Below are 26,478 nucleotides of genomic sequence, written 5' to 3'. Positions count from 1 at the left end.
AGCCATATCAGAAAGCTGCTGAAGAAGTAGAAGCAGGGCTGGGTTGTGGCTCTGTGGCACAGCACTTGCCAAGCAATGTGCAAGGCACTGGGTTCGATTCTCAGTACCACAAGCACACCTACCAAACCTTCAACTGCTGTGCGTCAATCAACCATAGCTTGCACCGTCAGTCATCTCCAACAGAACTTACTTGAGAAGGGATGATTATTCAACTCTTAGAATGTGTAAAACTCCTTCAACGTTGATTCCCCAGTGATTACATATTTTCCCTGCCAAGAAAATAACTCATCTAAAAAGAAGATCATTGAAGAGAAACATTAGCAGATTCAACAAAACCTTATCACATTTTTATTAGCAACAATGTGAAATGTCAAGACCTAATCAGAGATTAATCAAGGACACTCTTCAGTATTAGTAAACCCCACTTAGAATGATTAAAAGAGAAAGGTAGCCCTCTCCTCCTATTTATATTTTCATTCAACTTCTACTGGCGTAAGAGCTTTCTCTTTTCACCAAGCTCCATCATTTGGTAAACTCCACTCCAACAAAACTGTGATGGGGTTGGGGGTTGGGGGCGGGGAGTAAGTTAATTGTAATGGAGAGAGGAGAGGGCAACAAATAAATCTCAGGGCATAATCTTCTAGGCAGTGACAATTGTTTTTCTCTTGATTATATGTTATTTTATTTCAACTTATGATAATCATACAAGTGAAAAGACAAAAAATATGATAAAATGTACCTTTTTATGAAAAAATGTTATGGTTACAAGTGAGATAAAACATCTTATCCGTACAAAGACAACCTTGGCCTGTTCAACCTCTTTCTATCATGAATACTGATGTCTTCATGCCATTCACTGTCAATAGTGAATGTCTTTTTTAATGAAGACGGACATTGTTAAACACACACACACACACACACACACACACACACACACACACACATACATCACTCATACTTCAGGGAACTGTAGAACTGTAGGTCTCTCATACAAGGGAACATCGCAGGTGGCCAAGGGGCAGCGCTCTACCACTGTTGGCAGACAAGAGCATTGGGAAAGATACCCCTCTCCTTTTCTATCCAAGTCACAGGTCCACAGAGCCTATATGAGTCTAAAAACAAATTGAGACAAACCCCTTCAAAGCACATATTCTGGGTCTTTTTACCCAAGTACAACACATTAGCCATCTACTTCTGGGGTAGGATAAGAGTACTGAGAGAAAGTGATTCTGTGTAATGGCTACAGAAATGGTAAATCTATCAGGTAATTTTCTTTTTAAATTCTTAACATGATTTCTAGATGTATCAAGTAAAATAGAAGCTAAGAAATTAAGTGACATTTATATGGAAGTAAAGTACATGTGAAAAGGTATGTTTTAGTCACTTTGTGCATTGCTATGATCTGATAAGAACAACTTAGAAGAGAAAATGTTTATTTTGACTCCTGGCATCAGAGGTCTCCATCCACAGATGGCTGGCTCCATTGCTCTGGACCCAAGATGAGGCTGCACATCATGGGGAAACTGCCCAGTGGAGAAAAGCTGCTCAGTCATGGTGGGGTCAGGAAGCCCAGAGAGAAAGAAGAAGAGGAAAGGGCCACAGGAAGAATAGCCTTTCTAGGGCACCCCTCCAGTGGTCCACCTCCTCCAGCCACTCTGCACCTGCCTCCAGTTACTACCCAGGCAGTGATTTCAAACTAGGATAGACTGATTAGGGTAAGGCTCTCACAATCCAATCATTTTACCTCTGAACATCCCTGCATTAATACAGGAATGGTTGGGGGACTCCTCATATCCAAACAATAACTACATGAAAATATAATACAATTATTATTTTAATAATAATTTTATTGTTATAGATTATTTAACATAAATGATGATAAATTAGAAATGCATATTTTGCTTTCTAGCACAACCATGAAAACAACATAAATAGACAAAACTGAATAATAACTCTAAGAGAAAAAAATGACATCCTATAAATACTTACTGAAAAGAATTCAGGACAAGTAGAAAATGTTAAAAAGAGTACATGCAACAAAAAAGAAAATATTTTTAAATATGAACAAATAATTACACTCAACACAAATTGTATACCCTTTTGTTAAAAGGAAAAAAAAAACAGATAAAAACTCAACATTCAAATAAGTGACTTTTAGAAGAAATGCATTTCAAAGACAAAATTGGCTTAAAGGAAATAAATTAAAAAATGATATATCATACTGACACTAAACAATAGAAAATATGTGAGACCATACAAATATCACATCATAAAGACTTACCTCACAAAAAATAATATTATCAGTTGTACATTAGGGTACTTAATATTTTTACAATGTTAATTATTTAAGAAGACATAACAATTCTTAATTCTTCAATATGTATCTAATAACAAAACTCAAAAATAATGTACTAAAATTTGACAGAAACAAAGAAAACTATGTTCAAATCACAATCATAAGTGCAAAATTTAATATCTTCCTCTCAGTAACAACAAAACAATTAGGCAAACAATTGTACAAAGCAATAGAAGATTTAAACAAAACTGGTAGCCAACCTGACATAATTGATATTTATAAATATGAAGTTCAAAAAAGATGTAGAATAAGTATGTTTTGTTACCAAGTATACATAGTATATTTTTCAAGGTGTATCATCATAGAATACATACCAACAACTGTCTAAGAAATGACAGCATTCAGAGTAAGTCCCCTTTCCATAATAGTATTAAACTAGAAATCAGTAACAATAAGATAGTCACCCTGATTTGAGACTTCACAGAGTCCAGAAATTATAGAAATAAATATCGGTTAAACTATAACCTATTATAGTCATTCTGTTATAGTCATTCCTGAATTGACCAAAACAGTACTAGAATGACACAAGAAAAGATGATACAGACCAATATCACTAATGAACATAGAGGCAAAGTCCATAACAAATTTTAGCAAATAAATTCATAATTATTTGCAAATGATAATAAATCATTTCCAAGCAGCATCAATCTTATGAATGCAAAGTTCAACATAATAAAATCAGAAGTTATATACCGTATAAGAAGGTAAAGGGAAAAGAATGATACAATCTTTTAATAGATGCAAAAATGTACTTAAACATGCAAAATTTTTATATCAAAATTACGCTGGTTAATTTTCTTTACTTTCCTGTCTTCTACTTTTCTAATTAATGGAGAAGAAATGCAAGATGTCATTCTATTATTAACTATCCCTTTTGTTGCTAATTATGCAGACTGTAAAAAGATAAAACATACTCACTTTACACCACCTGCTTTGCACAATAACATACTTCCCTCACTATTCTTTATAAAGAAGTTAAAATTGTGAAGTACCAATTTTTTAATAAAGTATCTATGCCATGAGCTGTTCTCAGTAAAAATGGACCTATTGCATGCCCTTAAAGTTTTTATTTCAAAGTTATTTATCTTTAAACTGAAGATTATTGTCAATTATGTTGAGTCATTACTTACATTGTAGCAATTTTTGCTTTGTATATTTTAATGCTCTGTTAATAGATGCATAAAAATTTATCAATGTTATGTTATCTTGATTAATTTGCCTCATTATCATGATAAAATAATCATCCTTATTCTTGGTAATCCATCTTTACTCTAAAATCTACTCTGTTGTATGGTAATATAGACCCTCTAGCTTTCTTTTGATCAGTATTAGCATATTATGTATTTAATATTCTTTTCTTTTAACTTTTTTCTTTGTTTTTCAAATTTGTTTTTGTAGTTAACAGGGTTAAATCTTGTTTTAAAAAAAACAATAACTTTTAAATCGCTTCATAAAAGCATTAAAATTGTACATATTAATAGGATCCCAATGTAATTTGATATTAACACATGTGCAATGTTCAAATCAGGTTAAAGATAGCCATCTCCTCAAATATTTAGCCTATTTCTTTACTGTGAAAACTTTCAAAATCTTTTCTTCTGACTTTTTGAATCCTCTTTTCTGGTTTTTTAATATAGGTTAATGTTATCTATACTCACCACACTGTGCTACACACCCCAGTTTCTTGCTCTATCAAACTCTGCCTTAGTATTCCTCAACAGATATTTTCTCACCATATCCACCCTTCTCCCTGGCAATCATCATTCTACCTTCAACTTCTGAGACCAACTTTTTGGATTCCTCGTTTAAGTGAAATCATGTTCTAGTGGTTTTTAGGTGCCTGGATTATTTCACTTAACATAATAATCTCCAGTTCTATCCATGTGGTGCATGAACCAGATTTCACACTTTAATGACTAAACAGTATTTCATTATGTATAAGAGCTTACCTTTTTATCTGATCGATACTCTGCTTTTGAGTTTAGGTGTATAAGCCATTTATATTTAATTTGGTTACTGATATGTTTAGATTTAAATTACTATCTATTTATTTTATAATTCTCCTATCTGTTCTAGCTTCCTTTTTAATTTTTCTTCCTTCTTTTGAATTGCATAAAATAAATGCAATTTGTTGTCCTATTGCCTAAAATACTTTGCTTTGCCATTTTAATGGTTGCTGTTGGGTTTATAGTGTACTTCTATGATTTATCACATCTACCTTCAATTATTATTACACACCTTCATATATAGTATAAGAGTATTGCAACAGTGCACTGTTATTCCTCCCCTCTAGACTTGGTGTTACTGCTGTCATTCATTTTTATTTATAAATGTTTTGCAAACCTCAAAATATATAGTTCATATTTTTGTTTAAACAATATAAATATATTGAAAAAATGATAAATACATTTGATGCACTTTTCTCTGTAGTTGTTCTTTTTTCTGCTATTCATCCTTTAGCACCCACATATATACTTGTTTTATTTTCCTTTTGCCTGATGACATCCATTAACATTTCCTATTGTGCCTATTTCAGGAGATGAATTCTTTCAACTTTTTCATGTTTGAAAACATCTTTATTTCACTTTCTTTTTTAAAAGATGATTTCACGTAGTGTAGAATTTCGATAGTTTTTTTCCTCAGAAATTTAAAGATATTTCTCCATTGTATTCTCACTTTTTTTTTTTTTTGCATTGGTATAAATATCATAGAGTTTGGTTCTGTGATTCTGCTAAGTTGCTTTTACTTGAAATCAGTTTGTTTTTTTTTCTATTTTTTTCTTGCTTTTATGATTTCTTAGTTACCTCCAAAGTAGTGCTTGATAATAGCTAGTTGTTCTCTACTGAAGTAAATTTCACTGAATTCTCTACTGAACATTCTATGAGGTTTTCTAGTTTTGTTGGTAAAAATCAGCTTTATGTTTGGCCTTATATGAATGCCAGAGACTTTTTCCTTTAATTGTTTTAGGTGGTTATTTTCCTGACCTGCAGTAGTCTCTTCACCCACATGCACTGATCATGGCACTGAAAACTCAAGGCAGAGCGTGAGAGTTTTCTACATGCAAACATGAGCAGTCACAACTGATGGAGACAAATCTGGATAGATACCTTTAATCAGAATCTCTTCTTCTGGGTTTCTGTGTTCCTTCAAAACATTTTAACATTGACTACTCCTTCAACACAACAAATCTAACTATTCTCATATTCTTCTAAAGTATGTTGCAAGCACCCTATTAAGAAACAATTGAGGATTTCTCAGTCATAAAAAGGAATGACTTTATGACTTTTTCTGGTAAATGGATGGATCTGGGGACTATCATACTAAGTGAAATAAACCAATCCCCCAAAACCAAAGGTCTAATGTTCTCCCTGATATGTGGATGCTAACAAACAAGGGGAAGGAGAGAATAGAAGTTCAGTGGATTAGACAAAAGGGAATAAAGGGAAGACCAGTAGGAATAGGAAAGACAGTAGAATGAGTCAGACATAACTTTCCTATGTTCATGAATACACCATAGTGAATCTCCACATCATGTACAACCACAAGAATGGGATCCTAATTAAATAAGACATATTCCATGCATGCTTAATATGTATAAATATACTTTTCTGTCAAGTATAACTAAAAAGTACAAATTTTAATTTTTTTTTAAAAAAGAAACAACACTGTCTTGTAAAAAGTATTTCTTTACTTGTTTGTCTCCCTTGAAGTGAAAATATTTGATTTGCATATTGCTGTTCCCCAGAGTAGTAATAGTAGTAATTAACATGGTAGAAACTACCAGCATTTGTTGTTGGGTGAATGAAATCAAGTATACAATCATTTCTACAGCTAAAAAATGAAAATAGTCCTGAAATCTGAAAGCTAATGAAAGAAATGTGTGTACCCCAGAGTTTCAAAGAAGATTCCAATAACTAACTACATGTCAAGTACCAATTATTGTGAGCAAATGGATCAATTTCCTCTCCTAGATTGAGCAAGTTGAATATGCTGGTAATAATGAACATTAAATAAATATAGAGCATTTTGTATTTATTAGTAACCAAAATAAAAAATACATAATCCTTTCCTGTTCTTCAAAATAGCCCTCTTTTCCCTTTGACACAGCTAAACTGAATTTTATGTGTGCTTCTAAATTGTGTAGGACAATTTCTAAAAGGCTTTTGCTCATAAGACAAAGCTCCACTCCAGTAAATAGCTGATATGGCATGTGGAGTCTGAGGAGGTACAACTAGCACAGTAAGACCAATGGGGATTTTAGAAGCCTTGCTTTCTTCAGAACAAGGTTATCTACCTATCAATGTTCAGATCCTCTGCTGTTGATCAGTTCTTGAGAATGACTTTGTTCTCATAGCACACAGGGCATAATTTCATTTCTTGGAATTTTCTGTTTTTAGAAAAAGCCAAAGTATTTATTTTAAAAATGGAGTTGACTGCACCATACTCCTTGTGGCTATTTGTAGTTCTGTGTCACTCTTGCTCTTTGTACTCAGAATATTCTCTCTGTGAAGCTGGTCTGCCCCATTCTTCAGATAATTAACTTAAATGTAACTATCTGACCACCATCTCGCATGAGCATGTTCCCTTTCAAGAAAGACGCTAATGATCATTAAAGATTTTGGTCGTTGCTCTAACAGAACAGTCTGCTTCAATGATATTGATAGCTTTGCTATTTTTTCATACCTGGGGGACATCCTATATCATACCTGACTTGGGAACTCAAAGTAGATTACACAGATACAAATTTTAGACTGTTTAAAATCACATTGTATATGTTAAGAGACACTAATCTTCAAATGCACTCTCCATTCAAGATTAATCCCCAAATGTAAAGGTGCTTATTTGATTGTAGCGATTTCTCAATTCATTCAATATCATTAAGTGTGCTTAGTGGCAGATTCTAAAGTTGAAATCCAAACAGGTATTGGCCAGTATCCATTCTACACATAACTCAATTGTTTTAGAGGAAAGATTAATTAACAGAAGTGTAGGTTAGTTTAAATAAAGCAAGGCCAAGCCTCTATCCTGAGGCTTTAAATCCCTGACCCATTTTTCTCATCCTGGATACAATGTAGAAGTCTGCATTTGATACATATCTCCACCTAAAAAGTGAATTAAAATCACATTTAGAACCTTGAGCTAAACATTTCATGGTAATAGAAACAACTGATGAAAGAAAGTTCTTTCCACCCATTGAATTTAATGAGCTTCTTCTTTACAGGTGAGGAGCTGGGGCAGGTGAGTGGAGGAAAGCACATCCTATAACCTCCTCCTCCTTCATACCCCTTCATATCTCGCACTTTTGCCCCATTTGTGTTTTCACAAGCACACAGATGGTTGTAGTTGTGTAGCCCAGGGTGATCTCAGCAAGGACTGGGGCCCAGCTAGCAGCACATTTCTGCAGCGAGTCTGACAAGCTTTGAAAAATAACCGAGTTGACAACTACATTTATCTACTGATTTTATCTTGAGCAGAGATAGAGATGCTTTCACTCTCCCTATCCTGAAAGTCACCTCTGCACTCAGGACAAGGTTTAATAAGGAGACTTGTGGACTGAAAAGAATATATTACTTATTTATGGTATCCTTTCTGTTTTTCTTCCTTTTTCTACAGAGACTGAAAGAACTAAAGCAGCGGGAATTTGCTCGAAATGTGGCTTCCAAGTCATGGAAAGATGAGAAGAAACAAGAAAAAGCACTTAAACGGCTTCATCAGCTGGCTGAGTTAAGGCAGCAGTCTGAATGGTGAGAATTAGAAGGATCTAAGATGCTTCAGAGCTCCCTTTAGCCTGTGGGGAAATTCTAATGAAAAATCTACTTGGTTCACTCTAACAAAAGATCTACTTGGTTCAACAGTTATGTCTGAGGACCAATATTTCCAATAGTTAAAGGCTTACTAATTACTTTTGTGATCTGATTTTTTTCCTTTCCAATGTACTCTTAAGTGAAATGATCCAAGAGTGATTCTAATATACTAGTATTTATTTTATCAAGTTGATTCAAATGAGCTGACCATAGTTCCTCAGTAATGTAAGTTTTGTAATGATAATTTTAAAATCCATAAATAAGAATGCATCATTTCTGGGAGAAGTAAATCTTCTATACATTCCCCTGGGTACACCTGAATCTAGAATACATGACACTGTCATTGGCTGACAAACAAGATGTAATTAATGCAGTTAAATTCACCACACAGTGCCATTTAAATTGATAATTATAACAAGCATTACACTACTACATTCCTGTAGCTGGAAAACAGCCATTTTACAAAAGCTTGGAACCACTGAATGTTTCAAAGTTGTTACCTGGAATGCAATTAAATTAGTAGATTGTGATTTGTGTTCATATGAATCATAATATATAACACTAAAGTAGCTAATTAATATAGTTGACAGCAGCCTGGTGAATTGTGAAATTTATAACTCTGTACCAAAATTTAAACCCCTGTTGTTTAAAAGGAAAACAATAAACAATAACAGGAGTGAGTGGCTTAATTATAATACCACAAAATATTAGACTTCAAATGTGATTCTAAGGCAATATTTATTTTTTTTAGGACCAATTGTGAATGAAAATAATATTCAGCTTACATATAGTCATCTATTTATAACTCAGAGTAATTTAATTAACTTTATGAAAAGCATAATATATAATCAGATTAAAAATAAATGAGGAATTTAGTATAAAGAAAAAATAAATAAAAGCACAACATGTATCCAGAAATGAGGTTAATACAAAAATGAAGCACTGAGATCCCCTTCCAAAAGAGAGACCAAAAACTCATTTGGTGCTGGGATTTTTTAACCATACAATATGAGGAACTTACATGTTATTCGTGATATTCAAGCATGTTGTCAATGAGGTAGCAGACTACCTTTGTGAAAACAGGACTTAGAAGAACAAGTCACATGCTTCTTGGTGGGTAATGGTAGGAGACAGGAAAGGTCCAGGGAAGATGCCAATGGCTGCATGGTTAATCTGAGATGCAGTAAATTGTATCATAAAAAATGGGGCAAGTCCCATCCTAGAAAAACATCCTTCCTATCGATCTTCTCAGGTCAGTTCAGATTTGCCTGGCAGTGCTGTAAGTCTCAGTAGCCTTAACAAACATAATTTTGGTTGTTTTGCTGCTATGAAAGATGTCACACTCCCACATTTCTACTCACACTTATAGTTGGCTTTGGGAAAAATAAAGGCTCAAAGGATCCCTGATGATGGATGGCGATGATGGGGGTGGGATGAGGATGTCAATGGTTGATGTTAATGATAATAATAGTCATGTATTCTTTCAATTTCTAAGTTTGCCCAAGCTACCCATTAAGGTACTCCAAATTAAAAGATGTACTCTATTAAGTTTCAGGTGTCCTTCTGGAAACCTCATCTACTACAAACACAAGTCTAAGCACATGTGAGTTGGTATCCTCTGTAGAGCAGGCAGGTTCTGTATGTGGCAAGGTGTTCATACTATTAGGAAAAAGAGGTTGAAACTTCTAGATACAGGATTTGAAACCAGGAAGAGATTGTTTCTTGTTTTCTACTATTTATTACCTCCCCTCTAGCCAATTACTCTATCCTAGACAATTTCATGAACTAAGGGAAATCCTTTAACAAAATTATGAAATATTTTCCTTTTGGTAGCTTAATTAACAAATCAAAGTTAAAAATGAAAATAAAAACATCATTTATATTGCCCTTCTCCTAGACAATTCTTCTTTGTCCTTTATCCTCATAATAGGGGCTTCTGAGTAAGATGATCCAGATAACAAAATTGTCCTATGAATCCAGGGGGAGGAGAGGCAAACTTACTGACTATAAGAATATTTGGATCAGATTGATGGCACATGATGGCGGAAAACTGGTAATGGGTTGTGCAGAGGGTAGTCAACTTCTGCCATCTCTTGGATAGTACCATTCAACCAGGACCCTCAGCAAAACTAATATTATATAGAGAGACAGAAATTCACACTTTGTGTCTAAACTTGTAGTAGGTGTTTAATTCTACGAACAGTACACTTGATATGAAGATTTTTGCAACATTTAAAAATTTTAGTACTATTGATTCTGAGAATATGAAGTTCCTTATATAAGAATTAGATAATATGGGACATTAGGAAATAAAACCCTTAAAGAAATCATGTTGTTTTAATAAGTTTCATTTCCTGTTTGGAAAATATGCTATTTGTACAGAAGAGAACTAAATTGTACATTTGTCAAAGTGCTTAGTATTAGAATTTTGAGGGAACTATTAGGATGGATAATCCATTAATAAGATTTAAAGAATTGCCTCGATAGTTGCCTTCTTACTAGCTATTATGAATAAAAATAATGAGGTTAAAAAGCACAAAGAGAAACCAAAGAAGCTCTAAAGAAGAGAATGAAAGAAATAATGAGGAGATAACTATAAAAATCAAAGCTTTACAGAGCATGGATGCTAGAGGCTAGAGGATAAGGGAAATGGGGAGGGCTTAGTTAAAGCATACAAGCTTTCAGATGTGGAATATGGTAACTATAGTTAATAATACTGTATTGTTTACTTGAAATTTGCAGAGATAGTGGATCCTAAGTGTTCTAACTCCACCACATCTATACCATGGTAATTGTACATGATAATGGATGTCAGTTAATTTCATTGTGATAATAATTTCACAATGGATACATATATCTAATCATCATGTCAGACACCTGGAATAAGTATATTTATTTATTTATATTTATTTAAGTATACTTCAATAAAACTGGAAAAATTAAAGTTTTAATAATATTACAATACATAAACTTGTATTAAAATAATAGAATTTAAAACACTACCAGGGTAGAAAATTAGGATTTTTGAAAATAATAAAAATAAATTAGATTTAAGGTAATGGAAATAAAAACTTATAAAGCAACAAGATAAAAAGTTAAGAACATGAAAATGAGATGTATAATAGATTAACAATGAGGATAAAATGTGAAAAATTGTCAAAAATCTATAATCATAAATGCAGATTGGATTATAAAATAAAAACAAGAATTAAGGACCAGAATCTAAAACATAACAACAACAACAACAACAAAAGAAAGAGGTTTAAAAATATTTAAAAGCATGTAAGAGGAAGAAGCTTGCACTTTGGAGAGAGAAATAGTAAAATAAAACAGCTATTCAGGAAAGAAAAATTAGATTAACATATATCAAAGCAAGAAGATACACAAAATGTTGCTAGGATAATAAGAAAATATATTATTAAGCAAAATATGTATTTACAATATAGAAGAGAAGTACTAAAGTGTCTGTATCATAATGGGATCCAGGAAAGAAAAATGATATTCTAGGCTAATTTCTACTGAGTAGAGTACCAATAATATCAGACTGACTTAAATTCCTGGAGAAGGTGACTTAATTCAGAAGTGTAATTCTTAAACCAATGGGTGACTGACAAATGTGGAAAAGAGTCTCTGGGACCAAGATAAAGTTCAGGGCTGCAGCTCTTTCTGAATCTTAACCTTCTGATACTGGTGTTGAGAATCCAATCTGATCAGAGTCCTGTTTCAGGGGTGTCAAAGACACCCAAGAAACACTGAGGCAAGGGCAGAAAAGAAGTTTTATTTAAAGGATAGAATAGAAACAGACTTAGCGGGGAGTCCAGAGCTAGTTTCTGTGGGAGAGGATGTCCTGCCCCTTTTATCCTTTCATCTCCTGTCCCCTCCTTCCCTTATCTTGTTTATGTGATCAAGAGTTGGGAAAGAAGCCTTCCAGGAGTGTCCCTTCCTGCCATAGCAGGAGGTAACAATTCCTTGTTGGGAGGAGCAGTTACCTAGAGGCAGGTAACCTTGGCAACAGGTGCGAGGAGAGAAAGTGTCTTGAAGGCATTAGCATTTTATTTCCTTTCTTTTCTAACCACCCCCATCTTCCCAACTGACCCAATCGTCTATCTACATCAACTGCTTGTCCCTTGTTCTTACTTCACATGTATCCCCAGGCTACAGGTGTTTTCAAAGGCCAGTAACACTACAGTAAACCTCTGTGCTTTCTATTTCTCTTTATGCTGCAAAAAAATATTAAATAACTCATACAGTGTCTTAGAATGTTCCTCTAAATTTCCATGTAAAGTATGCCTAAAATCATCTTTCTAGAGAGCATGAAGAGATTCAAAAAAAGGAGATTATTGTAATGAATAAGAAGATAGTTTTTATTGTGAAACAATCACTATAAGGAATAGAATTCAGTCTTAGAAAATTTCAAAATTTAATTTTCTACAACATTCAGGGGAACCAATGTAACTCTAAAGCTACAATCATTAATTCATGAGAAGAGACAACATCTGAAATCATTGAAAACTAAATGGTGACTAAAATTATTGTTTGTAAGTTAAAATCCATATGGACATAGTAAACAACAGATTGGAATATTTTAAGAAACAGAGTTAGTCAAATCGAAATTAAATATGAGAAATTCTCCCTGAATGAGAGCAAAAGACTAAAAACAGAAAAATGCTGAAATAAAAAATAAGACCTAAAGGATATATTCAGGAAAGTCAATAATATTAACAAAATCTCCAGTACAAGAAATAAGGACAAGAATAAAATAATAATCAGAGACACCATAGAACAAAGTTAAACTGAAAGTACCCAAGGAATAGGTAAAAATTAACCAAAAGAAATCATCCTGTAGCTATTTTCTGTGTTCTGCTAAATATAAATAAATAACCTAAAGAATATTTATGACATATATTAACAATTATAATAAATGTATTTTATATAAAAAAATTAATAAAATTGTACCAATGCATAAGCTGATCCATTATAAAATAATGGTTCATTTTTAAAATGCCTTTAATATTCAACTTATAATATTAACATATAAAGACAATGAAGCAAAATACATAAAATTTAGTGGACAAAAAGAATGTGACTATAGACCTCTTTGCTGATTGATCATATAGTCATGGGTGAAGACAACAACAAAGAAGTTTTCAGATAAGGACAGAGTATTCAAATAACGTTCAAGTTCAAGTGTTTCATGTTTCAAAGACAAGTTATTTTAATAATTTACATTCTACATACAAATGGCTAGGTAAAAATGTAATAAAAATCCAAAATAGATAAAAACAATCAGGTGTTTCTGATAGGTAGCAGCTAGACATGAGCAGTTGGAACAATAAGTTAAGAGGATACTGTGCTGCCATCTCCCACCTTACATGCTTTTTTAAAAAAAGCAATTTACCTAGGGTCACTCTGAACCTACCCTGGCTTAAATCAATAGGAAATGTTACAATCCTCAGCAAATAACCTGGAAAACTATTGTAAGGGATGCCTGTCAATAAGAATACGTGGAAGGGGGAACTTCTATGATTTTCATACAGGTCAAAGATTCCAGGACTCAGGAAAACAAGATAATCAAAAGCAAAGCTAACTGGCCATAGAATCTGTAAAAACGCAAGTTCCAATAAAAATCCCAGTTGAGTAGGCTAAGGTGACCCAGAGTTACCTTTCAATCTTCAGCATGTCATTATGATGATAAAATCCTCCTTCCAGCCCCCAGTGGTTTTCCATCTCAGGTAGCTGTGGGTAAGACCATGTGCAGTAGAGACTTAAAAATCTGATAAAAACAAAACAAAACAAAACCCAAAAATTGTAATGGAATCCAATTGTCAGTCAAAAAGTTGAGAGGTGGTACCTGGGCAGTGCTCTCTAGAAAGTTCCTTAAGACCCCCAACAAAACTGGGAAACAAAGGGGTGCACATCACTTTCCTGTCTGAGAGGTTCCAATCTCTTGAGATTGTCTTTTATCATTTCTCCTTTCCCTGTAATAAATTTTTCTGTATTTTTCACTAAGTCTTATGTCTTGCCCGAAATTATCTTATGCAAGAGCCCATGAGCTGAGAGCACAACACAATCTCTGGTAACATTTCCAAGAACATGGAAAAAGATAAAGGAAAAGAAATTCAGACCAAGGCAAACAATTAGTTAAATGTTATGATTCACATTTTCCCTTCCACCAATAAAACCTTGTTTGCAGCAGAATGTTTATAGATAGAACATTGAAGGGACAAATTATTTTAAACCTGTATTCCAAAAAATCAATAAATTCTAGAGGACGTATATTATGTTGGAAACACAACGTTATATTTTCTTCTGCATTGCTAGTGTAAGATATTGAGTTGCTATTGCCTTTTACTAATTTTAAAATACTACACTTAATAAAGCAATTTAGAAATAGCCAGTATAGAACTGTTACACTGACTTCTACAAGCATGATAAATGGTTATATTACGAAAGATGTAGTTAGCTCATAAGTGGTGTAATCTTTTATCATAGAAACACTATGAAATGTTCACATATAGCTACAATTCCAAATCTAATGTCTTAATCATTTAAATATTTATTGTATTTACAGTGTTTCTGGAAGTGGACCAGCATTCAAAGCCCCCAGAATGGCCATAGAAAAGCAAATCCAGCAGGGGATTTTCCCAATTAAGAATGGGAGAAAGGTATCATGCATGAAGAGTGCGCTTCTCCTAAAGGGAAAGAATCTCCCCAGAAGTGCCTCTGATAAACAGCGGTTTAGCATGTCAAATCGACACCAGTTACAATCCGACAGGCGTTATTTGTTTGGAAATCGGATACCACAAACATCTTCAGATCTCAGTAATACAAATCACAGGACAGGAGTATCGTTTTCATTTTCAAAAAAAGTACATCTAAAATTAGAATCTTCTGCATCAGTTTTCAGTGAGAACACAGAAGAAAGCCATGACTGCAACAAGTCACCCGCCTATAAAGCAAAACAAACGATGGAGAAATGCAAGTGCTGTAGGTTTGCAAAAGAGGATACACACCCAGCTAAGGAAAAAGAAGCACACATCTCACCAAGCCATCTGGAGAGTGTTTTACACAACACCTTCTCCCTGAGCTCTAAAATCTTGCAAGAGAAAAATGACTCCATTGATGAGACAAGAGGAAATTCAGTTGACATTCAGGCTTCTTTCTCCAAACCTAATGTTAGTCTTTCAGATGTGGATTTTCCTCCTTCCAGCAGAGAGAAAGGAACTAGAAATTCATTGAAGAACACTTCAGAAAACTGCATTAATTACCCATGCCAAGCAATTGCTTCCTCCAGCCCCCCAAATATTTATGAGCACAGTAATGCCAGGATATTCAGATGTCTGGATAAGTTTTCATCACCAGAGACAAGTGAACAAAAGAATACGCTGTGTTCAAATCCCAATTCCAGAATGCAGAACCGAGACAGATCTTTAGAAGAAACAGAAAGAGTCAGCAAAAATATGCAGAGACTTCTGAAAGAGGGGTATCCGCATGATGTGACATCCAAACCATTACCTTTCCTCCATGTGCAAAGCAGAGATGGCCACACCACTCTCCAATGGCCTGTGGAACTTCTGCTCTTTACAAAAACAGAGCCCTGCATATCTTATGGCTGCAACCCATTATATTTTGATTTTAAACTTTCTCGGAATACACAGGATGGCCATAATCCACAGGATTTAAAAACAAAATCGAGTAAGGAGTACTTGGAAATGAAGACAAAAATAGAGAGCCAAGTCTCAGGTTTAATCAAAGAGCAACAAAAATTGATCCTAGAAGATAATCGATCTCTGAAACCAAAGATGATGATAGCTAATCCTGATTGGGAAAATTTCCAGAGAAAATATAATTTGGGCTTCAATGATTCAGAACCAAATAAGAGTGATAATAATCTTAGTGCAAGTAATTTGAAATTGAAAAGTTCTGAAGTGCCTGCTTACCTTGATATGTCTCTAAAGGATTGTGTAGAAAACAACAACAACAATAATAATAGTGATAATGAACTTGAGGAAACTTCAAGGACCCATTGGCAAAATTGTGGGAGAGTAGTTATTAATGATGCAAATGAAGGTCTAGCCTGTCCTCCCCACATCTCTAGGACTAAAAAGCATAAATTGATTTCCTGTGATCATCATTCAGAATTAGAAGATGAAAACCAATTCACCTGGAATTCTAGTCCTTACATAGTAGAGAGTCACAGTGACTATGGGAAAGACTTCGGTGTGATTTTGGATAGCAACAGTATCAACACAACCAGCAGTGCTTCTGGATGTGGAAACCAAAGTTATAAGAGATGTTCTACAAAGTCGTCTCTGAATGGACATTCTAGCCCTTTGGACACATCCCTTAGCAGCATGCCCAGCTTGAGAAGCATTTGTTCAAGTCACAGACCCAATGATAACAGCAGTGGTAATTTGCTCTACTTTTGTAAAAGAGAACACAGCTCAGTTGAAAGGCACAGACGGAGACACAAAAGGCACAATTGCCTCTACTGGTCTGGTGAAATAACAAAGAGCAACTGCCTGCAGTCAGAAACACAGAGAGACAGGAACTGTAAATCATGGGAATCATTTAAGAATAAAAAATACTCCAAGCATAGACATTGTCACTGCCGAGAGAAGTATAAACTAGGTAAAAATCAACAATTTTCAGGGCCAAAATCCACGAGAATCATTCATTGTGAGTCTAGCTCACAGGTTTCCTGTGCTAGAGACAGTGAAAACCCAACTAATTGCCAGGAACTTCAGCACAACGGATTTGGATCTTACTCAAGAGAGAGAATTTGTTGCTTAAATAAAAACAAGAGGAGTCAAGAGTCTTTGGACAGTTCTCACATTTGTGACCTGGGAAAAGTCAAGCATGGGCAGTGTGACTCAGAGACTGTCAGCTACCTTCTAAGAAACTGCTCCAGTGGCCCTTCAGAAATCACAGAGTCAAACATTAGAGAAGGAGAGAGGAGCCCCCTGACAGCCGAAGGCCTTTTAGAAAGAGTACATACCAAGAGGTGTCAGGAACAATCAGCAAACTTTGAAGTTTCTTCAAACAACTGGAAAAATGAATCACAGCCTCATTCACAAATCCAGTGCACAATTCAACTTGTGCCACCAGACTGTAACAGACGGACCTTGCCTTTGTCTGGAAAAAGAAGAAAAGAAGAAGGCAATGCAGTACAAAGGACTAGTGAGAAAGACAAAGTCAAAGGTTCACAGACAAATAATTTTACTGTTTTTGCAGACACTGATTGTGATAACCATCTAACTGGAGGTATAATTCATGTAGTAGCAGATTCTCAGTCACTAAACAGAAAAAAGAACCCAACAACAAAAGAACAATCAAAATCTTTAATTAGCGAGGTCCAACCTTTTATTCCAAACTGTGATCCAGTACCAAACGATTTCCCTGGTGCTTTTCTGTCTAATAGATATACTGGTATAACTGATTCAACAGAGACCAAAGAGGACCAAATAAATCTAGATGTACAGGATGTAAGCATGCATATGAATCATGTAGAGGGGAACATAAACACTTACTATGACAGAACTATGCAGAAACATGACAGAGTGGAAGATGAATTAGAAGTGTGTCATAAATCTCTCTCCCCCCCTTTAATTCAACAGCCCATAACATTTTCTCCTGATGAAATAGATAAATACAAGCTTCTACAGCTGCAAGCCCAGCAGCATATGCAGAAACAGCTCCTGTCAAAACACCTTCGAGTTTTGCCTGCTCCAGGGCCCAATGCCTTCTCTCCGGCCCCAGCTGTACAGACAGTTCCAGTCCACCAGCACGCTTCCATCACCACCATCCACCACACGTTCCTACAGCATTTCGCTGTGTCTGCGTCCATCAGTTCCCATAGTGGTCCCCTCCCTATAGCTCATCTGCATCCTCTTTCACAGTCACACTTTACTCCTATCTCATTCTCGACTCTGGCTCCAACCATTATCCCTGCACACCCCACTTTCTTAGCAAGTCACCCCCTGCATTTAGTCACAGCTGCCCCTTTTCACCCATCTCACATAGCACTTCAGCCCCTGCCTCCTGCAGCATTCATCCCCACATTGTTTGGCCCCCACTTAAATCCAGCCACAACTTCAATCATCCACTTGAATCCATTGATCCAACCAGTGTTCCAAGGTCAAGATCTTTGCCATCATTCTTGCTCTGGCTAGATGCAACAGTTAAGCCGAGGGAAAGAGGCCTTAAATATGTCAGCGCACTTGAACAAATAGGAATTAATGCTTTGTTTGTGGAGAAAGCAAATGAATCCTCACTACCTACAAAATGATATATTTAAAGTGTCTGATTGTTATAAGATTTAAAATATTGGTGCCAATTCAAAATGTGACACATACACATATTATACACACATACACACACACACACACATATATGTATATATGGAGAGACTAAAATTTCAATATTAAAACAGGAGCATTTTAAGAATTTCTTTTAAGTGACAAAAATAATAGGGCAAATTTAAAATAATTTTAAGGACGTGTACCAGGAAAGTGTTAAAGAATTGTTTTGGATTTGTTATCACTTTTATGTTATAAAATGATATGAGAAGACATCAGGCAGCACGTTAATATTACAAAGAAAAATAGAATACCCTATGTTCTGGGTGTTTGTTAAGCGAATGACTGAATGAATGTGCACTTGATTTTATTTGTCACATAATAAAAAGCCAGTTAAATGTACCAGGTATTAAAAATATTTGCTTTAATTATTAGCTACCAGTCAATATTTTCAGAGGAAATAGATGAAAAGAATTTTTCTGATTGATGCAGGTTGCAAACTACTCTTCAGTTAAAAACTATCTTTGCACAGATTGCATTGATTTTCTGTGAAATATCAGTTAGCTTCATTTCATATTAAATTATTTCAAGATAATTTTGCAATTGTATCAGTAATGCCTAAAATTAAGAATACTTAATTTTTGTATAAGAAAACATACAACTATCAATAGCATTTGATAATGCAAAATAAAATGTACTCAGAATAACATTTTGAATATATTGATCAATCTTTCAAATATTACAGGGACTAAAATGTTAAATTTTCTTTATTCTTCTATTCAGAAACCTTAATGTATGCAGCTAATACATGCATAAGTGTAGAAGTAAACAGTTTAAATGTGTATTTTTACATGGTATTGAGAAAATCTCATGAAGGACTTGGCATTTTATTTAATCACACTAAATACTAGTAAAACACAATGAATGATGGTGAATCAAATCACCATCTATGTAATTTTGAAAATGACTTCATTCATTCAAAATGTTTTCTGCCCATAGAATTTGCAATTCTTACATCTATATTTGTGATTAGTCATCTGCTTAGGTTTATTATTTTCTATTCTCAAAATGATGAAAGAAAAATTTTACGACTCTAACTTTTCCATAGACATATGTTTCAGAGAAAATCAAGCTCAACAGAAAAGGAGGTGCTTGGTTACCTGATGCTACATATATGTGAAGGCAAACTACTCCCCCACTAGAATAAGAAAGGGGTGTCTCCTTTCAGGAGTGGCTTTGGGGAAAGAGAGTTGTGTTTGCTTGTGGCATGTTGTGTTCTATGTAGTCTGGTTATCCACTTGGCCCACATTCTCTCAGTTAAACTTCACAACTGTATTTTGAGATCATTAGTCTCATTTTTCATTACAGATAAGGAAAATGAAGTTCAAAGGTTAAATATGTAATGCATGGTAAACAGTGGGAGGGGATATCTTTGATGCAGTAGACACACATGGGAGAGAGAAAGAAGGAAAAGAGATAAAGTAAATTTGAGATTTCAACATAAAGAAAAATGTGGTTTCCAAGATAACATTAGAAACTGGCAAGGGGAGCGTTTTCATTGGGATATAGCAATGACCAAGTCTAGCTTATTTAAAAGATAGAAAAAATGAGAAAAAAAAAGTCACACAGCAAGAAACCATATACTTGTGTGGAACTCCATAAAAGGGACTACAAAAAAACCATTGATGAACATTGAAATCCAAAAAGAGTAAAATAAATGATACACTTATATAAATAGATGATGAATTACCCATCGGATAAAAAATAATGTGGATAATTATTTCCCAAAGCAAATTACAAAGCTGACACAAAACCAAGATAGAGTAATCATGGGAATTCTCTAGAAGTCATAATATGGAAAAGACAAAGCACCCGATTAATTTTTATAATTGTCATGATGACAATTTAATCTCTCAGAAGATTTAAGCAGAACCTGCCTCTACTAGACACTTAGTTTTGACTAGCAGAGACAGATTGATATGAATTGATGGCTTGGAAATAACTACTTCATCTTATACTCACAGTGATAAAAGTGCTCATTAGATCTTCTATCTTGGACTATGAAAACAGACTTCACCATTTAAATAAAAGGTAACTTGTATTGTAGGATGAGAAACTATAAAATTTGTGATGTCACATCAAGAATGGTACCATCATAAAGCTGACTTTCACCAAATAGGTGAGGCTCAAACACTAGGTTTATGTTTCCTTAAGGGAAAAAAAAGATGAAATGAAGGTTTCTAAATGTATGTGTAATGAATTCCAAAAGAGATTCTTTTTCCTAAAATTTCCACTGTGATAAATTACATTTTCAGTACTATTTCCTCCAATTTATACTAGTATTTGATAGTTGATTTAGACATTAAAATTCTTTTTCTGTCTGTTGCATGATTCTTATGGAACAGTTCTCTTTATGATGATCTTCTTTCACACTTAGTTCTTGGAGGCAAGTTTTTGTATTTGTCAAACTATACATGCTCAGTTTAAAACTGAAAGAATCTGAAAAAAGGTTATAAAAACATTTAGCCTACTGTACAACTGCCTCAGTGTGTTCAGATATGATTGATCAACTAAATGCTTCGTATGAACTGAAAATTTGGGGAAGTTCAACATCTTAATCACTCTCTGTCAAACTTAGCAAGAAAAAATACAATGGGGCTATAAAAACTGTACTTTACAATTCTCTTTAAGTTCACCTTTATAAATGTTATACATATAATAAAATATAGAAAAGACTAGAATATATAGAATGATTTAGAAAGTTCCTGACTACCAAGGCTTTTTTCTTAGGTAGCCATTTCACAGAATAATCCCCTAAAATTTCTTTTTCACTTAAAGAAAATGAACTTGACAGTGACTCTTCAGTCTCTTCTAGGACTTAATGGAATCTCTCTGTTGTTACTGAATAGAAATATATTAAATGAAACTAATCCTATGAAACTTCCTTATTAAATGGAATATTTAATCAGTCTAATTACTCAGGATCATATTGCTGGATCTATCTCCTTAGTACATGAAACTCTCATTTATTTACACAGTTTCTAATGGTGCCAGCAACACAATTTTCTGAATTTCATCGTAATACTCTGAAGCTACTTCAGAAGCATCATGCATCTCAAGCATCTGAAACAGTAATTGGAGACACAGAGATGGCTCTGCTCTATAACACATATATGTGAAGGGGATATCCAGATTTCCTCCCCAGAACATGTCCATAATTGACTGTCTCTTTATTGGTGAAATAACAGTACTGATCATCTCAAACTCTGGCACATTTCTCAATTTTTTCTTAAGAATTCACCACAAATACTCAGAAAAAAAAAAAGTTAAACATGCTGCAGAAAAAAAGTGTAAAGATCAAGTTCAGTTTCTAAAAAAAAAAAAAAAAAAAAAAAAAAAAAAACAACCACCAAAAAAAACACAAACCCCGATTTAAAGGACACACACACATCAGTGTATGTAAGTAATATATTTAGGGTCAAAATTGACTGGGTGCTTATCTCTGGCCCAGCACAGCACATGAAGGGGTTTAATTCTGATTTCTTAAATTAGATAAACTCTTGAAGAGAAATGTGCTCTAATTGGCCGATAGAAACATTATTTTTAAAAAAGTGAGTGGGTGACCGATTCCATGCAGTCATTGGGAAAACACATGATTGCCCTTTGTATTCCAGACTGAAACCACTTCAATAAGATGAGTTTCCAGCTAAAATACGAGTTTTCCTGCCAATAAGCCTGGGTCTAGAGGATTTTCAAAGGTTATCACTTCATTCCAGCAAAAATATTATCCACTTATTCTATTAGGTAGACATTTGAAGGTGATTGTTGTATTTCTTGGGATTAAGCTGTATTAAAATGGAAGCAATGGCTGAATGGTTAGGTTTCAAATAAGTCAATATTAGAGAGATAAGCCAAAAGGTCTTTTTCATTCTTTGCAGCCTTGTATATGAGGGAAAGCTCCAATCCACTTTCTTAATTCCTTTCTCGAAGTCAGTTCCTCCTTTTGCAATCCATCATCTTTCTTAAATAGCAAGAGCAAGAATATCTTGTCAGAAGCATAAGAATAAGTCAGGAAAAATGGGAAAATTTAAAATTGTATGAGTGCATTCATGTATGTGTGTGTGTGTGTGTGTGTTGTTAATAACTATACTCTTTAATCTTCATTTGTAGACCTTAATCTTTGTTCAAAATAGTCCTTTGGCGGGGGAAGATTTCAAAACATATTCACATATTGGAACAATCAGCTTCAAGAAAAGGTTTTTTATCTACCATGCAAATTTTTCAGTTCCTTCGATATGTGAGAGATTATAAAATAGTTGATAATGTAAATTGGTTGTGTAGTTGTTTACAGCAAATTCCCACCATATCTGATTCTATTTAAAGTATTTAACATAAACTGGATGATAGTATGGCAATATGATACATAACCAATAATTTTATTTTGTATCCTTTGCTCAAAGCATTTTTTATTATACTGTGGCTAAGTAAATTGCACTATTGTACATGCAAATCAGCTTTTTTAGGTTATTCAACAAATTACTTGGACTGTAGTTCAATGCAATAATATTTTTTTCAATAAAAAGCTTAATGGTATAGGAGTGCTAGTCATGTATTTGTAACAAAAAGCATACCAAAATATGAGAATAAAATCAAGTACAAAATGGTGTGGAAATATTCTGTATTTTACACTGCTGAATTAAATGCATTTAACATTTTATTTATTACTGTATATATTTATAGTATATATTTAAAGGCTGGGATTTCTTAGACTATTTCTTAAAATTTGAGTGTTATAAATAAAGATGTTTCCTCAAACTGAAAATAAATATAACTTTTAAAATTCTACAGATGCATTCTTTATTGAAATCTAATGTACATATATTAAGTCCTGTTTCTTTTTGTTTTCTAAGAAAACTGTGATTTAATACTTAATAATGCTTTAACAAAGTTCTACAAATAATTTCCAGAATGTATTCTCTGAGAATATAATACAAACATGGTGTCTTTAGAATACATTTAAATAGTTTTAAGGTAAACCCTGAAAATACTTTAGTTAAAATTCTAATAAGCTGTTATTCTCAGAAGGACACAACTCTCTTAGAAATCTCTTAAATCAAGCCTGACCAATGGCCTGTGGAAATGAATTGAGATTCCACTTAATTGTTATTCCTCTCTTTAATTTCTTTGTCTCCCTACCACCCTAGTTGACTACAAGAGTCCTCATCTGCTCAATTGTGTTATGGTTTCTGTGAAAAATCTTAGACCAGTTCTTCCTAGAAATGATCACCAAATGCTGTGGTCCTTGAATCACCTTTATCTTACCATTTACTTTACCCTCCAGTAAGATTTGATCAAATGGAAGACTTTTTACTTTGTATTTCCATTGAATGTGCTGTGCATGTACAGAAACAGTCCTCCGCAATGCACTCTATTCCACTGGTGGAGTCGAAGCTTTCAGTGGAGAAAATTTCCAGATGCCAATCATCTGCCTTCCTAGACATCTACCCTAGGTTCTGTACTTGTAGTTAAACAATTTAGTGCAACCTTGATGAGTATTCAAAAAATGTTTTTCACACAACTCATGCACACCACACAATTATGTGCACACACACACACACACATGCACACACACATATCTGGTTACTGGTGGAGTTCTGTCAGAAATTCTTTTCTTAATTAAACAAATTGTCACCATTTATTGAATGCCTCCTTTGGGTCAGACACTGTTCAGTTGTGTCTCCCCATTAGCTGTATCCCTGAGTTCCATCCTAACAGGAAAATAAGATTCTCTTGAAAATTAAAGGAGATGATATTTATAACTACACCAAGAAGATGAAGAAGCAAACGGTGACATGGTCTCCATATTCCAATGTGGGCCTTTCCACGGGTTTAAGTGTTGTCTACCCATTGTATCATTTTGGGCACATAAATAGAATTTTTGTCATTAGGAAAAATGAGCATCACATACTCTTAATGTTATATTCTCTTATTATATCAATAGAACTGAGTCAATTCTCAAGTGGCATGTTATAACTGCTTTGAACCCTGAGAGGAAACTCAGTGAAACTTTGTGAAGTTGCCCGGCAATAAATAAATGAAAGTCACTCAGGAGATAAGCACACTCACAAGAGTGCTGTACTTCTTAAAGAATTGTCAGGTGAACGACTCAGAAATTAAACATTTTCTTAAAAAAGAAAAAAAAAAAAAAACAATCTTTATGTCCCATTTTGTCAGGAAGATAGTAGTTCAAAGACATAATATTTTAATTCTTTGGCCTGGAGACAGCATGATATCTTCAGAACAGGCAAATAAACACCAATGTCTCTTCATGGGATACTTTATTCATTATGAAAATATTTTAACCAAAGTTTTTTTTTTGCCATATATTATTCATAGAATACAGGCAAATAGACTTTTTCATATATGAAAGACTTTTAAAAAGTCTTTAAAAAGTAAAGAAAATATATTGTAGAATTAGATTATTAGGAAATAACTAGGATGTAATTTTTTCCTTTTTAATCATTCAATCCTTCAATATTTAACATTGATGAAAGTGGAGGTAAAAGTAAATGAATGTAACAAGTAAGAGAGAAGTCTAGTCAATTTGGAAATATTTTTTTCCATGTGGACATTTCTCTGTATCTGTATGCACTAATTTTGACCACCAAACTCAATTTAGGTGAATGACCTTATCACAGCGTAATTCCTTTAATTTACCTAATCATAATCTTTTTTCCACTGTTTGAATTTATTTTTTTCCATAGGTTATATGAATTCATTTAAAAAATAGAAAATTACAGAAAACACTAGATTATAAACATTACAAATATGTTGGATGCTGAAGTAACTGCTGCTGTCACAATCCAAGAGTGGCTGAAGAATTGTGTCACCTGTCAGTCACGGGTGTCACATACCCCCTTCAGGAACCAAGAGGAGGTCTATCACCTGAGGAACTCCCTGTTCCCTTTAAACTTGCTATGGTATCACTCAAGTTGGGGAGATGAAAGTATAAATCACAGTCACCTTGCCTGGTGCTTGTTCCCTTTTACACAGGCCATTTTGTTCTATCTTTGGTCTTGTTTTGCTGAGAAAGGAGCCTTTTCCAATTTTTCGAGGTCTCCCAAAATGTTTCCACCAAGCTGTTACCTTTCCTCTTGAACACATGGCAGCTTTACTTTACCAGACTCCCTTTCAGTTCGGTGTGGGTCATGTAACTAGGTTTTTATTATTATTATTATTATTATTATTTATTTTTACAAACTGCATTTTGATTCATTATACACAAATGGGGTACATCATTTCATTTCTATGGTTGTACACAATGTAGATTCACATCATTCATGTAATCATACATGTACATAGGGCAATGATGTCTGTCTCATTCCACCATCCTTCATACCCCTACCTCCTCCCCCCTCTCATTTCCCTCTAGTAAACTAAAATTCCTCCATTTCTCCTCTTACCCCTCCACCCTGCCACCCCCATTATGTATCATCATCCACTTATCAGGGAAAACATTTGGCTTTTGGTTTTTGGGGATTGGCTTATTTCACTTAGCATAATATTCTCCAATTCCATCCATTTACTTGCAAATGCCATAATTTTATTCTTCTTTATGGCTGGATAATATTCCATTGTGTGTATGTAAACCACAGTTTCTTTATCCATTCATCTGTTGAAGGACATCTAGGTTGGTTCCACAATCTAGCAAATGTGAATTGAGCAGTTACAAACATTGATGTGGCTGCTTTATTGTAGTGTGCTAATTTTAAACTTAAAATGAAAATACAAACATGGCCTATCAACTTTCATTATTTGAATCCAAAGACAATAGCACTTGTATGACTGAAGTCTCAGTGTGGTAAACCAATTAAATAAAGTAATATTGAAATTTGGCATAATTGAATTCCAGGAAATTATATTGATGTACTATATTGAAAGTACTTGGAACACATGATGAATGCACAAATGACATTAAAATCAGTCTGGACTTTACTGAAAAAGGGAAATTTTAAAAATA

At 34.1% G+C, this 26,478-nt stretch overlaps 1 protein-coding gene across 1 annotated transcript in view; it reads left to right on the top strand.

The window, feature by feature from the left end:
• Positions 1-18,332, top strand: part of Znf804b (zinc finger protein 804B) — a 545,913-nt gene extending 527,581 nt beyond the window's left edge. The window contains exons 3-4 of the mRNA XM_047561462.1: positions 7,970-8,100; positions 14,732-18,332. Of these exons, the coding sequence (XP_047417418.1) occupies positions 7,970-8,100; positions 14,732-18,332 (3,732 nt within the window). The remainder of the gene's footprint in view (positions 1-7,969; positions 8,101-14,731) is intronic.
• The last annotated feature ends 8,146 nt before the right edge of the window (positions 18,333-26,478 follow it).

Source organism: Sciurus carolinensis, chromosome 8 (genome assembly GCF_902686445.1).
Source record: "Sciurus carolinensis chromosome 8, mSciCar1.2, whole genome shotgun sequence".
In the NCBI taxonomy this organism is placed as follows: domain Eukaryota; kingdom Metazoa; phylum Chordata; class Mammalia; order Rodentia; family Sciuridae; genus Sciurus; species Sciurus carolinensis.
This window is presented reverse-complemented; position numbering and strand designations above follow the sequence as displayed.